The sequence below is a fragment of the Mustela erminea genome, chromosome 17 (genome assembly GCF_009829155.1).
Source record: "Mustela erminea isolate mMusErm1 chromosome 17, mMusErm1.Pri, whole genome shotgun sequence".
Taxonomy (NCBI): Eukaryota; Metazoa; Chordata; class Mammalia; order Carnivora; family Mustelidae; genus Mustela; species Mustela erminea.
The window spans coordinates 59,023,269-59,037,382 of record NC_045630.1 but is presented as its reverse complement, the minus strand read 5'-3'; the positions used below and the strand labels follow the sequence as shown (position 1 = coordinate 59,037,382).

The following is a 14,114-nucleotide window of genomic DNA, read 5'->3' as shown; positions in this document are numbered from 1 at the left end:
ATATTTTGTATTTACTAGTTGTAGAGATTGTTACCTTCAGTATACTTTTCTTTGTTTTGTGTGTCTATGCATATATGTGGTATCTTAGCTCTATATTCTCCTCTTTATTTTTCTCCTTTTAACTTAATTTTTCCTAAAAATTAAAAAAATCTATTGCTTATAAGTGATTCTAAAATTATGTCATCTTGTTCTTATAGTTCCCAGTGCAGCCTGTATTGCATTCTGACTTTTTACATGCTTTTTAAAGCATAACTAACTGGATTTTTAAAGTTAATAAAAAACAAGAGGAACACCCGCTGGGTTATAAGCAAAGATTACCTTGCTGCATGAGAGTTAGAACAGGGCTGACCTAGAGAGAGATAGAATGAAAGTTAAACAGAACAGGGTTTTTTGTTTTAGAATTTGCTAAATAAGGGTGGTGATGGGGGGGATGGTTAGTTGGAGAGAAAAATAAAAGAGTTTATAGGATGACCGCGAATTCAGGCCATGGCATTCAATTCGTCTAACCCTTTGGGTTGTCCATCTTTTTGAGCGTTTTGAAACTTTGTAGCTGCTGAAAAGATGAATCAAGCTTTGAAAGATACTAAACCTGAGGCGCCTGGGTGGCTCAGTGGGTTAAAGCCTCTGCCTTCACTCAGGTCATGGTCTCAGGGTCCTTAGATCAAGTCCCGCATTGGCCTCTCTGCTCAGCGGGGAGCCTGCTTCCTCCTCTCTCTGCCTGCTTCTCTATTTGTGATCTCTGTCTGTCAAATAAATAAAGTCTTAAAAAAAAAAAAAAAGAATAGGATTTAAAAAGAAAAAGAAAAAGAAAGACACTAAACCCATAAGTGTGTTTAGAAACCTGAAATGCTTGTAAAATACCCCTGGGCATATATTTTTTGCCTAAAATTAACCTGAGTGAGCCCGAAAGATAAGTTCTCCTGCTCCCCCTCATTTCCTTTTGGCTTGCTTTCATAGCACATATGTGCCCAAAACACTGAGAGTAATTTCCAGTTGATTCTGGAGTGTCTTAGTTGCCTATACAGGCAACTCATTTTTGTAGCCTGCCTGTGAGTAGCAGTGCTGTGTGAGGTAGAGGGAATAGCCTTGATAAGTGGATAAAGTCAGTCAAAACTTGGGGGACTACACAGGGTGTTTGTGTGGCAGGTGGAAAGCACATGGTATAACATGAGCCCAATTTTATAAAAGCCCCATGTTGCTCCGTAATGCTCTCTGTATAGCTGCACTTAGGAAGCTGCCAGGGGCTTGGAACCTAGTCTGCTCTCGGTAGCCACCAGCCTTTGTTGTTGCTAGCGTCGGCATTCTCTTAGGAATATGCAGGCAAATATGAAAGCACATACGTGGTTGTAAAAAAAAAAAAAAATAGGTTTCTGGATAGAATGAGGTAGAAAGGAGGCTGACATAGGGAGAGAGGTAAGAGGGTTAAACAGAAAAGGGAGAAATAAAGTCCTTTTTGATGTGTGTATATTGTTTGTACAAATTATATGTACAGTCTACCCACATGTACAGTTTTTTAAAGAGAAAAAAAAACGTGCATATTAGGATCAGGCAGATCTTGGTTCAGACTTCATTCCTGATTCACTAGCTCTATGGTGCTGGGTAAGTTACTTCTCTTCATCGTTTATGAAATCTGGGAGACTGTCCCTGCCACGGGATTGTCGGATTTGGACGGGGTGATGCCCGCCAAGTACTTCTGTCTCCTGGCCCTTTGGGGGTTCTCCCAGTTTTCCTTCACACACGACTTCAACTTCCTACTCTCTTTCACTTTTGAAAAGTATTTATACTACTATATTTAAACTGGTGGTCAACTTTTTATTTTCAAGCGTTTGCTTTTGTTTTTAACGTGAAGGTTCCTGCAGAGTTAAAGGTAACCGAGGCCTTGCACAAACACCAGTACTGACAGGTGCGGTGCCATGCCACTGAACTTCTCATTATCCCAGAATTATCCGTGTGCAAATTTTGTACATCTTAACATATTTCAATTCTAAGTAGATAGGCTGGTTCATAGGCATCTTAAAAGTCACTTACGTTGACTTAAATGTTTTTGCTTATAAAATCTGTCTCTCTTGACTTACTAGTGATTTAAAAACTAGAATCCGATAGCTTTATTTACCCGTTCAGCACTGCCACGTTCACAGTACCTTGTGGCCAGCGTGGGGTGAGGGCCACAGCTCCGCGTCCGTCCTTTCCTCCCGGCAGCTGAGTGCCTTCTTGCCAGTCTACGGCGATCTGTGCTAACTCGGTAGTAGTAACCTTTCTGGTACTTTGCTCCCTAATCAAGGCTCAGCCTGGAAAGCAGAGCTTACTTAACCCAAAGTAGAGACGGAAACGGTGGAAGTTACATATCTGACCGATACAAAGAATCTCTCCAGTGGACAGGGTACCTTGTTGAGTCTCTCATGAGAGGCGATGTAATGAGCAGCCCCTCGTTTCTCAGCCTGCAGGACTGAATCGCTCATGTACACGTCTGTGCTCTCTTGAAAAGTGCCACATTTTTTTTTATTATTACTGAAAATTATTTAAATTTTATTTCAGTCTCTGCTCCTGAGTGTGTGGCTTTCTAAGGAAAAAGATATTTTGGATAAGCCGCAGTCTGTGTGCTGTCTCCACACGATGCTGTCCCTTCTGAGCAAGATGAAAGGTAAAAAGGCTGGGGGCTGCTGCAGGTGCATGGTCCTTGAGGTGTAGACGCTGCTCTTGGGAATGACCTGAGCTGAAAGCAGATGCTTAACTCACTGAGCCACCCAGGGGCCCCATGGATTTAATTTCTAATTCAGAATAGTACCAGTCTATCACAGGGGAATTCAATTTCAACTTTATATTTAGTGTTAAAGGTCGAACAGAAAGAATCAACAAGCTCAGGCTTTCTTTCTTAACTTTCTCTTTTTGCCCATAGTGGCCATCGATGAGACCTGGGATTCCCAGTCTGTGTCCCCGTGGTGGCAACAGATGCGCACGGCTTGTATTCAGTCTGAGAACAACGGAGCTGCTCTGTTGTCTGCACACGTTGGCCATTCCATTGCTGCACAGATCTCAAACAGTATGACTGAGAAAAAAGTAAGTCGGCGGGTGGGGGGTTGTACCTGGTCTTGGAAAGGTTAGATCTCTGCCTGTCCAGTCTCCTTAGGGGCTGCTTGTCCCTGTCTGGGCTACAGTGTCTTTGATGTTAGGAACATCTAGAGTTTGAAATGTGTGTCCAGCAGATTCTCATTTGTCTTTCTGGGAGGGAGGGGTGCTGCCCTTAACTTGTTTGTTCAGATGACATGCATACTGAATTTTGCCGTCGCCTCGTACTTTCATCTTGCGGGGAAAAGTATGGCAATCAGAGGGCAGAGGTCTGGCTCTCGGCCAGCAGCTGGTGATGTGTGGTGAGTCCCTTAAACATGAGTCTCCTGCTTCAGGTTCTTTATCTAAAGGAGGTCAGGGTTAGACTGCGTTATATCTGAGGTTCGTTATAGCTCTGGAGCTCTACAATTGTATTTATCACCCTCCCCCTTTTTATAAACAGAAGTTGTTTTGGCCTGGGGTGTTGAATGACTTGAATAAAAGTTTCCTATTGACCTTTTGCTTTGTGGTTTTTTCCTCGTCTTTTTAAAGACTCGGGTTTATTTTTTTAAAAAAAAAACAAACATCTCTTGTATCTCATGGTAGATCAAATTTTTTCTGGGGAATGTTGATTTAGTTGGATGAGAATGTTAAATAGGCCTGTAGAGATTCACTTAACATTGTCAGTCTCAGTATCATATGCTAAATTTAATATTACTGGCCTAAGATGCTTATGATAATGGAGAGAGAAGGAATTTGAGACTCCTATTGTATGTCGGAGAGTGCCTTCTGAAGAGCGAACACTATCCTGGTACTAACAGAAAAGCCCATGGCCCTTGTTGGGTATGGCCCTGAGAACTCGTTAGTGCCCATTGCATGAATCAGGGGCCTTCCTGGGGGTCTTACTGTGACTGTCCAGACTCTGTCACTGTTTCCCCGAGTCTCCAGTCTCCTCCTGTTACTCATGTTCCATCCTGCCCAGTAGTAATACTCGTGAACCAGCATCTGCCTGTTGCTTCGTGACGTAGCCTGACTGTCCATCAGCTTTCGGGTTCAGAGCTCATTCAAGTGCGTGCTGATCCAGAGTCTTTGCCAGAGTATCACCAGGGCATTTTTTGTTAGTTTTCCCAAACAGTGTCGGGTGCTGATTCTGAGGCCCTCACCGATTCCTGGGAGGCCCTTTCTCTTGACATGGAATACTGGAAGCTCCTGCTGAAACAGCTGGAAGACTGCCTCATCCTTCAGACTCTGCTTCACAGCAGAGCAAACACGCCAGCCTCCAAAGTGTCATCGCTGCAGGCTGAGCCACTCCCGAGGCTGTCTGTCAAAAAGTTACTGGAAGGAGGAAAGGGTAAGCTGGGGTTGATGGGAGCATTGCACCTACAGATCTGTGTGTTTATGGTGTGGACATTTCTAGGGCTTTTGTAGAAATGATTGCAAGGATAGGGAAAGGGAAACACGTTTAGATTTAAAAAATTAAAAATAACCCACCATGTATTTCTTCTCAGTTAATCTCCTCAAAGTCTGATTTGGTCAGTTCCCTGCTCAGGAATCCCACTCCTTCCCCTGGCTTAGAGAATTAGTCACGGTTCTCAAAGAGTGCTCAGAGGACCTCGAGAGCCCACCCTTTTCCAACTTCATGTCTCTGCGAGGCTGGCTTTTCCTCCTGTACTTCAGCCAGAGCAACAGATCCTAACAGATGGCATGCAGAAGCTGATCGGAGAATCCAGATGTAAGCTAGACAGTGGAAGAGGCTTTGCCAAGGTTGTAGTGTTGCTCCTCTCCCAAAATGTCTTTTCTTGCTTTGGGAACTATATTTTCATAAAATGTTATTAACATGTAATAGGTTTATTACTTAATATTTAAAAATGAATTAATAAAAGTATTTTAGAATTTTCTCAATTTTAATTTCTAAGACCATGAATTTGAATCAATATAACCCATAAGCTAAAGTTCTTCAGGATTGTCAGTAATTTTTAAGAGTTTAAGGAGATTCTGAGACTTAAGAAATTCGAGAACTTTTGGAACAAATAGAAACTAAGAACCCCTGGTTTGAATCTAACCCGTTTTTCCATTTCTTGCTTGTTGCTTGATTGTGGCTCACATGAAGCATCTGTGTGATTCCCCAGCTCTGGGTCTGAGCCTGTCCCCTTCCCTCCCTGACCTGTCCCATTCTGGATTCTAAATTGTACTTACTCCTCTTCCAAGGCCCCGCTCAAATGCTTACTCCTAACTGCTCATGATCCACTAGCTACCAGTTTTCTCTACTCCCTCCTGATTTCCACAGGACCTTATGCCTCTTTGTGATTTATCACTTTCTACTATTCTAGAGCCATTGGGTTCTTGTGCTTATATCCTGCAGGACCAGAAACATTGTAAATTTTTAGTTGTCTTGGTGTACTTTCTTTTTACCAGCAGCTCTGTCAGGCATTTGATACTGGAATGTCTGTATTCCTGGATTTATAAATACCCATGTATTTATAGATTTTGATTGAGTTAACCTGTCTTCTTATCCTTTATAAGATTTGTAAGCTTCAGCCTGAGAGGCAAGGTCTTAGGTGTGGCACACAATTAGTGGCCTCCACAGCTGCTCTCAAGGAACATAAACTATGGATGCCATCCTGACACTTGTCTTCTGCCTTGTCCCGGTTTGCCAGCATAACCTAGAAGGAGCTTATACACTTGTTTGGAGCTCTGGTTTTGTGACTGCCACCCAGGGGGACCCCTCCAGATCGCCTGACTCTGGTGGTCACTGGAGTTTATGCTTGTGGTCCAACGGAACTGTATATATTTGCTTACTTTTAAAAGCTGATGCCTGACGGGGTTCCTGGCAGTGTATTTGGTTCAGCATCCAAACCTTGGTTTTGGCTCAGGTTGTGATCTCAGGGTCATGAGATTGAGCCCCACTTTGGGCTCTATGCTCAGTGTAGAGTCTGCTTGAGATTCTGTCTCCCTCTCCCCCTGCCCTTCTCACTTGTGCACATGTGCTTTCTCTCACTCTCTCTTAAATAAATAAGTTTAAAAAAAAATCTGATGCTTGAGGTTCAAGGTGTGAATGTAGGTGAATGTAGGTGTGAAGATCCTCTCTTCTAGGGCACTGGCTGGTCTTGGCACATCCTCAGCTACCGTGAGCTGTTAAATATCTACTAGACTGCTTGGCTAAGCACAGAGGTTTGAGAGACAATCAAGAACTGAGGCACGATTGAGCAAGGCCATTCCTTCAAGACTGGAAGAGGTCATTCCATCTACTGTGTAGAAAGCAACATGAAGACTCATGCAAAAGGAAGAAATAGAGAAATATGTTCCAAGTGCAAGAACAAGATAAAACTTCAGGGTGAAAAAAACTTAATCAAATGAGAGAAGTCATTTACCTGATAAAAAATCCAAAGTTATAGTCATAAAAATGCTAACCAAACTGAGGAGAAGGATGCATGAACCCAGTGATAACTTCGAGATGGAAAATAAGTAGACATCACAGAGCTGAAGAATACAATAACCGAACTCACTACATGCTAGAGGGTTTCAGCCACAGACTAGGTGAAGCAGAAGAAAGGACAAGTGAACCCAAAGACAGGGCAGTAGAATTCACCCAATGGTTACAGACATTGTAACAATAGAGAAGTTGTTATTTCTAAGCATGTGGTAATCACAATGCAAAAGCCTGTTCATAAATACACAAAAGATAGAGAAAGGGCTATAAGCAAACCACTAAAGAAAGTTATCAAATCACGGAGGAAGGGAGCAAGAAAAGAATAAAGGGGGAAACCTGGGTGGCTCAGTGGGTTAAAGCCTCTGCCTTCAGCTCAGGTCATGATCGCAGGGTCCTAGGATTGAGCCCCGCGAGAGCCTGCTTCCCCCCTTCCCTCTCTCTCTGCCTGCCTCTCTGCCTGCTTGTGATCTCTGTCTGTCAAATAACTAAATAAATAAAATCTTAAAAAAAAAAATAAAAAAGAATAAAGGAACAGAGCACTATTAAAGCAGCCAGAGAACAAATTGGCAACAAGCAACCCAGGAATTACTTTAATTATAAATGTGCTAAATTCTCCAATCAAAAGACGGAAGGTGGCCGAATGGGTGAAAAAAAACAAGACCCATAGGGCACCTGGGTGGCTCAGTGGGTTAAGCCTCTGCCTTCGGCTCAGGTCATGATCTCAGAGCCCTGGGATTGAGCTCCACATCGGGCTCCCTGCTCAGCGGGGAGCCTGCTTCCCCCTCTCTCTCTCTCTGCCTGCCTCTCTGCCTACTTGTGATCTCTCTCTCTCTCTCTGTCAAATAAATAAAATTTAAAAAAAAAAACAAACAAGACCCATATATATGCCACCTCGAGACTCACTTTAGATAAGTGGACACACAGATGTTGAAAGGGAAGGGATGAGAAAAGATACTCCATGCAAATGGAATTTTTTTTAAGTTTAATTAATTTTTTTGTTGTTGTTTTTTTTTTAAAAAGGGTTGTGAAAAATTTTAAGTTGTAAACTCTACCCTCGATGCTGCCACCTGCTGATAGGGTAGGACCGTCATTGTGATATTAACCTGAGCAGTGTGAGCAAGGGCTTGATTCTGGAATGGAAATTACCAGATGATCTGGAAGTCAGACATGAGAAATTGGAATACCCAGCACACTGCCATCATTTGTTATCACTGATAAGTGTGATTTTACTGTGAAGCATTCTTTTTTTGCGTGGAAAGGTTTATATTTGATCAAAATAGGAAGAAGAGGTTTTGGTAATTAGAGAACAATGTGTCATTTGTTTTAGGTAAAAACAGGACTTGAGTGTTTTTCAGTTTCCATGTAGAATTTTTGGCCTATGTCAGTGACTGAAACATGGGAAAGCATCATATTTCTTAGAGGTGACTAAACTTTGCCTATAAATATTCCATGCAGGCAAGTTATTTGGCTATTAAAAGTAACATGTTGCCTAAACAGGTATCATGCTAATCAGTCTGTTTCACTTATATGTAAATGAAAGTGCTTTAAGGGCACCTGGGGGGCTCAGTCAGTTAAGTATCTGCCTTCGGCTCAGGTCATGATCCCAGGGTTCTTGGGATCAAGCCACTTGTTGGGTTCCCTGCTCAGTCGGGCATTTGTTTCTCCCTCTGCCCTCCCCCCTGCTGTGCTCTCTCTCCATCTCTCTCTCTCTCGAATAAAACCTTCTTTAAAAAAAAAAAAAAAGATAATGTTTTGAAGATGTATTCATCTCTTCCTCTGTGTCTGGCGAAGTATGATATTTTGAATTTGTGGACATAGAAGCTACATAGTATACAGACGAGTGTATGCATTTATATTTATCTAATATAAGAGTATATACGTATTAGATTATTATATAATTCTATATATAATATATATATATTAGAGCATAGAGATGCCCTTAGACAGCAGATACTGCATTTGCCCTTGCCGTCTTTGCTGAACACTGTGAATTTTCATCTTCTTTGCACTGTAGGTGGCATTGCAGACAGTGTAGCCAAGTGGATATTTAAACAGGACTTCAGCCCTGAAGTGCTAAAACTGGCTAGTAAGGAAAGAGATGCCGAAAACCCAGATGAACCCAAAGAAGGCATGAACAGAGGTTTACTTGAAGCGGCAGAGGTGGAGATGACCCTAGGAGCCATACCAGGTAGTCCATAAATACGGAGAAATATGCGGCCCAGAGTGGAGGTGGCTGAGTCTTTGTTAAGGAAAGAATAACCTGTCACTCTCTTGTGGCTTTCAGACTTGCTGCATTTAGCCTATAAGCAGTTTCCATGCAGCCTTGAGCTGGACGTGCTGCACGCCCACTGCTGTTGGGAGTATGTCGTTCAGTGGAATAAAGACCCGGAGGTAAGGTTCTCGCCACTTCTTTCCTGTTAACTCTGTCGTCGTGCTCATGCTGTACATATGTGGGACTGCTTAGTTCAGTGACGTACTGGACTTTTCCCGCCTGGGATGCCGCTGTACTAGGAGCTGTGCTAGGTCTTTTTCATGCATTACCTCTCAGTCCTCCCAGAGAACCTGTGACATGTGGACATTGTCATTACCCTCCTCTGAGAAGAAACCAGGCCCAGAGAAGTGCCATCCTAGTCAGGTTGTGATACGTATATTCTTTATTTCCTTTTGAATTCCTGCATGAGACAGCACGAACTTATTAGAAACTCTGTAATATTGTAGTCATCCTGATAAAGCCGGGGTGAAGATCCAGATGCTGACCTGTTTAGATCCCCCTGCGTTTGTCCGTCACCTCTCTTATGTTCGTCTCCGAAACACCGAGAAAGCCACACTATGTACAAGGCTGACCCTAGTCCAGGGTTAGCCTAATGGCCCTTTTAGCTCTCTGCTGGGGCATCGTTTTCTGCCACTTTCTCTCGCAGAACAACCATAGTCGGGAAGCAGGATGGGCCCTGAGCTGAGGGCCTGGACTTGGGTCCCAGCTGAATTTCTGACAAGGGTCTGGGTTGGGGCCAGTCACCGGATCTCTGAACCTGCTTGTTTCTCCCTCTACCTTTTTTTTAATGAGGCGCCAGTCCTTCAGGATTGATGCCTGGATTAAGTAAGATGTGAAAACATAGGATGGGCATTGCCCTTTGCCAATAAGTCCTTTCCTCAGATCTCTCTAGTCAGTGCCCTGGTAAATTATCTCTCTCCAATACTTTATGGTCCTTATGTCAGGTTGCACTTTTGAAGAAAAAAATCTCACTGATGAGCTAATGTACACTAATTCATTAATTAATGATACTCTTCCTCCCCCCAAAATGTTGTCTTTAATATATAGTCACGTATTAAAAGATTTTTTTTTAAAAAGTGCTTTAAACAAAGGAATGGCTCTTGATCAATTAAATCTTGACCAAAAAGAGATTTTAGCACAGGGGACCCTCTTGATGGTCCGTCCCTAAGTCACCCTCTCCAGTGGCCTGCTCTGTGGTCTGAGTGGCCATTGTGTTTAGGCTCTCTCCTTCAATGGAAGATTTTTCCTACAGGAAAAAGGAATGTTAGAACTATAATGAGGACATAATAGTTTGTCAGATCTGAATAGATTAATTCTAGATTCAGCTCTAACAGTAATACATAAGGAGAAAATTCTGTTTTACATCATTCATTATAAACTGAAGGCAGCTTGGGACACAGCTGAGGTCGAGCCCCATTACCCCTACTCACCAGCTGTATGATCTCTGGGAACATTTCTCAACCCTTTGTTCTTGATTTTTCTACTGAAAGTAAATGAGGACTGTAGCTATCTTGAAGGGGTGTTGCAATTTCTAGAGAAAATGCATGCGTAGTGCCTGACATCTTACTAGTGCTGTCATGGTCTAAATTGTTTACATTTCAAATAAGTGACCATTTTTCTTGTTTTTTTTTTTTTTTTCTTATTAAATAATTCCCCTTTCCTCCTACCCCAGTTCCACCATTTTATACACGAGCTTCATCAGGATCAAAACAATTGAAATTGTTTGTGGGAAATCACTGACACTAGTATGTGTTATCAAAGGTGATGAGTTTAGTGTTTGTAGCTATAATATTATTTAGCAAAGATCTGGGTAATGTCATCAGTTCTACATGCTGCATATGAGTGTTAATATGTCAGACCTCGATTAGAAGGAGTTGAATTTCAGACATGTTTCCCTTTACTGCTTTAGTTTTCCTCGTTGGCATGTTTTCACTAACCAAATGTATAATTTACTTACCATATTTAGCTTGCTTACTAGAATGTAACCTCAGTGAGGGCGAGGATTTGGGTCTCTTTGTTCATTACAGTGTCTCTGGCACCTCAGACAGCCTGGTTTATTATAGTGCCTCAATAAATAATTGTTGAATAATGAATGATATTTGCAAAGAAGTAAACCCACCTCTGTGTGAAAGTCAAGTATTTGTTAGAGAAAATACTGCTGTCATGTCCAGGCCATCGTGAATATTGATTCCAGATGTCAGCATATATGACCTGGTATCAGTCATCATGTAGGTAACCTGAACTTAAGAGAGACCATTGACACTGTCCTATGAAAAAATTTCTTTTACCTAATACATCTGTATTCTTATCACCACATTCTTGGGTAGCTTTATGTAGAAATTTAAGAAGTTACCATTTGTGTTTGAAACATCTGTTAAATGATACCTCTCTTTTTTTCTCTCTCTCTTTTTTCCTCCCTGTATGTAAGGAAGCACGTTTTTTTGTTAGGTCAATAGAACACTTGAAGCACATTCTTAATGCGCACGTTCAGAATGGTAAGTAAATAAGCATTAAAAACGTAACTGATGGATTCAAAAGAGGCAGGGATCTTTAAGTTCACATTCTGTTCATTTTTTATTTGATGGCTCTGCCTCCTAACACGTGACTGTGTATGTGTTTGTGTATCATGATGGGCGAAGCCCTGGTCTTTGAACTGCTTAGGAAAATGCTGTTTGGGAGGGGATAACGGGGGAGAAGTAAGGAGAATATTAGACATAAAACACTGATTTTCTTTTTAGATCACAGATAGATTAGGAAAGAGGGAGGGGCGTCTCAGAAAGGGCTGAAGTTCATGAAAAAGGTAGCCAAGCGCCTAAGGCTATCACATGGTACAAATTGCCTTGTGTGTCTTTTTTTTTTTTTTTTTTTGGTGATGTTATTTATTTATTTGACAGAGAGATAGCGAGGGAGGGAATATAAACAGGGGGAGTAGGAGAGGGAGAAGCAGGCTTCCCGCTGAGCAGGGAGCCCGATGTGGGGCTCGGTCCCCAGACCCTGGGATCATGACCCAAACCAGACGCTTAACCACCTGAGCCACCCAGGCAGCCCCCACTGCCGTGCTTCTTTTAATAAATGTGACTGTTCTCCATGGGCTGCTGTAACATGGGGACTGCCGATGTCTCCTTGACAAAATGTCACAAATTGTGGTGGAAAAATTGTAAACAGGCTGCTGGTTCCACTACATAAGTGGGTTTCCCTGAAAGAGGTAATGGAGGGCTCGGCACGAGGCTAGTTGTTTTACTAAGCGGCGAAACTAGGTGTTGAGCCACGTAAGAGGGAGGCATCAACTTGGTGTCCGTGTGATTTTAGGATTTTAGGGAAACTCCTTATTCCTCACGTACCACCTCCTCACAGGTGGTATGACATCCAGTTGGAGAAATTCTAAATATTCTTTTTTTTTTTTTAAAAGATTTTATTTATTAATTTATTTGACAGAGAGAGAGAGATCACAAGTAGGCAGAGAGGCAGGCAGAGAGAGAGGGGGAAGCAGGCTCCCTGCTGAGCAGAGAGCCCGATGCAAGTCTCAATCCCAGGACCCTGAGATTATGACCTGAGCTGAAGGCAGCAGCTTAACCCACTGAGCCACCCAGGCGCCCCCAATTGGAGAAATTCTAAAATGTCTCATTTTCTGTGAAGGAACATGAAAATTTTTTTCATCTCTTACATCTTACCTTCTTCCTGGGAGGAAAAAGAAGATGGAAAGTGACTCATTTGGAAAATAGGGTTTCTAGATAATTCTACCCTTAATTGATAAAATTAAGTCACTGCTAACTTCAGGCTTGTATTTAAGAACTTAGCTGTTTGTCCAGCGGGTCTCCTGGCTTCTCCGCAGCCCCCGAGGCCCTCAGCCCCAGTTACGGAAGCGGCCGCCCGCGGATAATGACCGCAGGGGAGACAGCACGCTGAGCCTAATTGACAACAGTTGCAGAAATTTCGATGCCATGGTTTATTGAATGTGGAAGTATATAGCCCAGATTTCTTGTGTGGTTGCTTTTGTGTTTTGTTTTTTAATACTTCCTCATATGTCACTTTATTTGGTGGTTACATATGGAAAAAAAAAATGACTTTTGGACATTGAGCTGTTTCTCTTGCTTGGTTGTTTTGAATAAAGCTATTCTCGACACTCTGATACACATCTTTGTGTTCCTTTATGCGGTGGCATTGCTGGGTCGTAGGGTGGACACACAGCTTTAGCAGAAATGGCCAGTTTTCCAAGCGGTTTTGCCACTTTCTGATGCGCCCCCAGCAATCTATGAGCATTCCAGTGGTTTCCTTATCTTCCCCAACACTTGGTTCGGTCATTAAAAAATAAAAATAAAAAATAAAAAAATTAGCCCTTGTGTTGGTTGGTTGATATCTGTGATTTTAATGTGTATTTCATAACTAAAGATATGGATCTTTTCTTACGTTTAGTGGCCATTTGGATACCATCTTACACAGCTCAGTTCTGATTATCATTGAGGATAAAGGTGTTTCTTAATTTTACAAATATTGCAATGTGAGATGTCAGAAACGATATCTAAATAAATAGTCCATATAGCTTTATAAGCTTAAGGAAGACAGGAATTTGTTAAGCATGATAAAAGAAAAAACAGATAAACCTTCTACTTACTGCTTTACTCGCTCTCTAGGCATTGCTCTCATGATGTGGAATACATTCTTGGTGAAAAGGTTTTCTGCTGCTACGTACTTGATGGATAAGGTAAGGTAATTTTAAATTTCATATACTTGTTTCTTTCCTTAATGGATTGATATTAGAAAGTTTATTTACAGTGGGCCTTGTTAGACTATTTTTTATTTGAGGTTACATTTTACTAATGCTCCGTTCACTGTAACACCCAGTACTGGCATTTTGAGGACCTGGGAAAGAACCTCCCGGATCCTCGAGAGTACTTTCCTTTAAAAGCCTCTTAACCAAAGAGAGTGAGACTTGTGCTTGATTGAGGAAAAGATTTGTACCTTGTTTTAAATTAATATGTACCAATGTATAGTTAACTCATCACTCTTTGGATGTAGGACAAGGTATTTTCTTTGGGGTCGACTGCCGCCCTGCTTTGGTTTTCGTACAGAAAATTCACCCCTGTTGCCTTGCGTGTAACTTCTAAATCCCTTTTCTTTATAAAGTGGTGATGCAGTTTGAGTGCAAAATATTCAGGTTTTAAAATGTATGCCCTCTTCCTTGTAGTCGCTTCCTCTGCATCTTTTCCAGTAGAGCTGGGAGTCGGCTGCTCTGCACAGCTATTTAAAGCACTCAACCTGTTATTCGTATATCCACCCCCTTTTTTTCTCACTCATATTTTATCAGTTACTTAATTAAGTGACAGAAATACATGATTACCTATTACAACCAGCCGAAGTAGCTTTAGG

The 14,114-nt window shown here is 41.9% G+C and overlaps 1 protein-coding gene across 4 annotated transcripts in view; it reads left to right on the top strand.

The window, feature by feature from the left end:
- The window catches only part of RAB3GAP2 (RAB3 GTPase activating non-catalytic protein subunit 2), a 95,737-nt gene that overhangs the window by 69,641 nt on the left and 11,982 nt on the right, over positions 1-14,114 (top strand). For all 4 annotated transcript variants that reach the window (XM_032319163.1, XM_032319165.1, XM_032319164.1 and 1 more), the window contains 7 exons: positions 2,536-2,641; positions 2,897-3,057; positions 4,168-4,396; positions 8,490-8,663; positions 8,760-8,866; positions 11,176-11,242; positions 13,379-13,449. In XM_032319163.1, coding sequence (XP_032175054.1) covers positions 2,536-2,641; positions 2,897-3,057; positions 4,168-4,396; positions 8,490-8,663; positions 8,760-8,866; positions 11,176-11,242; positions 13,379-13,449 — 915 coding nt within the window. The remainder of the gene's footprint in view (positions 1-2,535; positions 2,642-2,896; positions 3,058-4,167; positions 4,397-8,489; positions 8,664-8,759; positions 8,867-11,175; positions 11,243-13,378; positions 13,450-14,114) is intronic.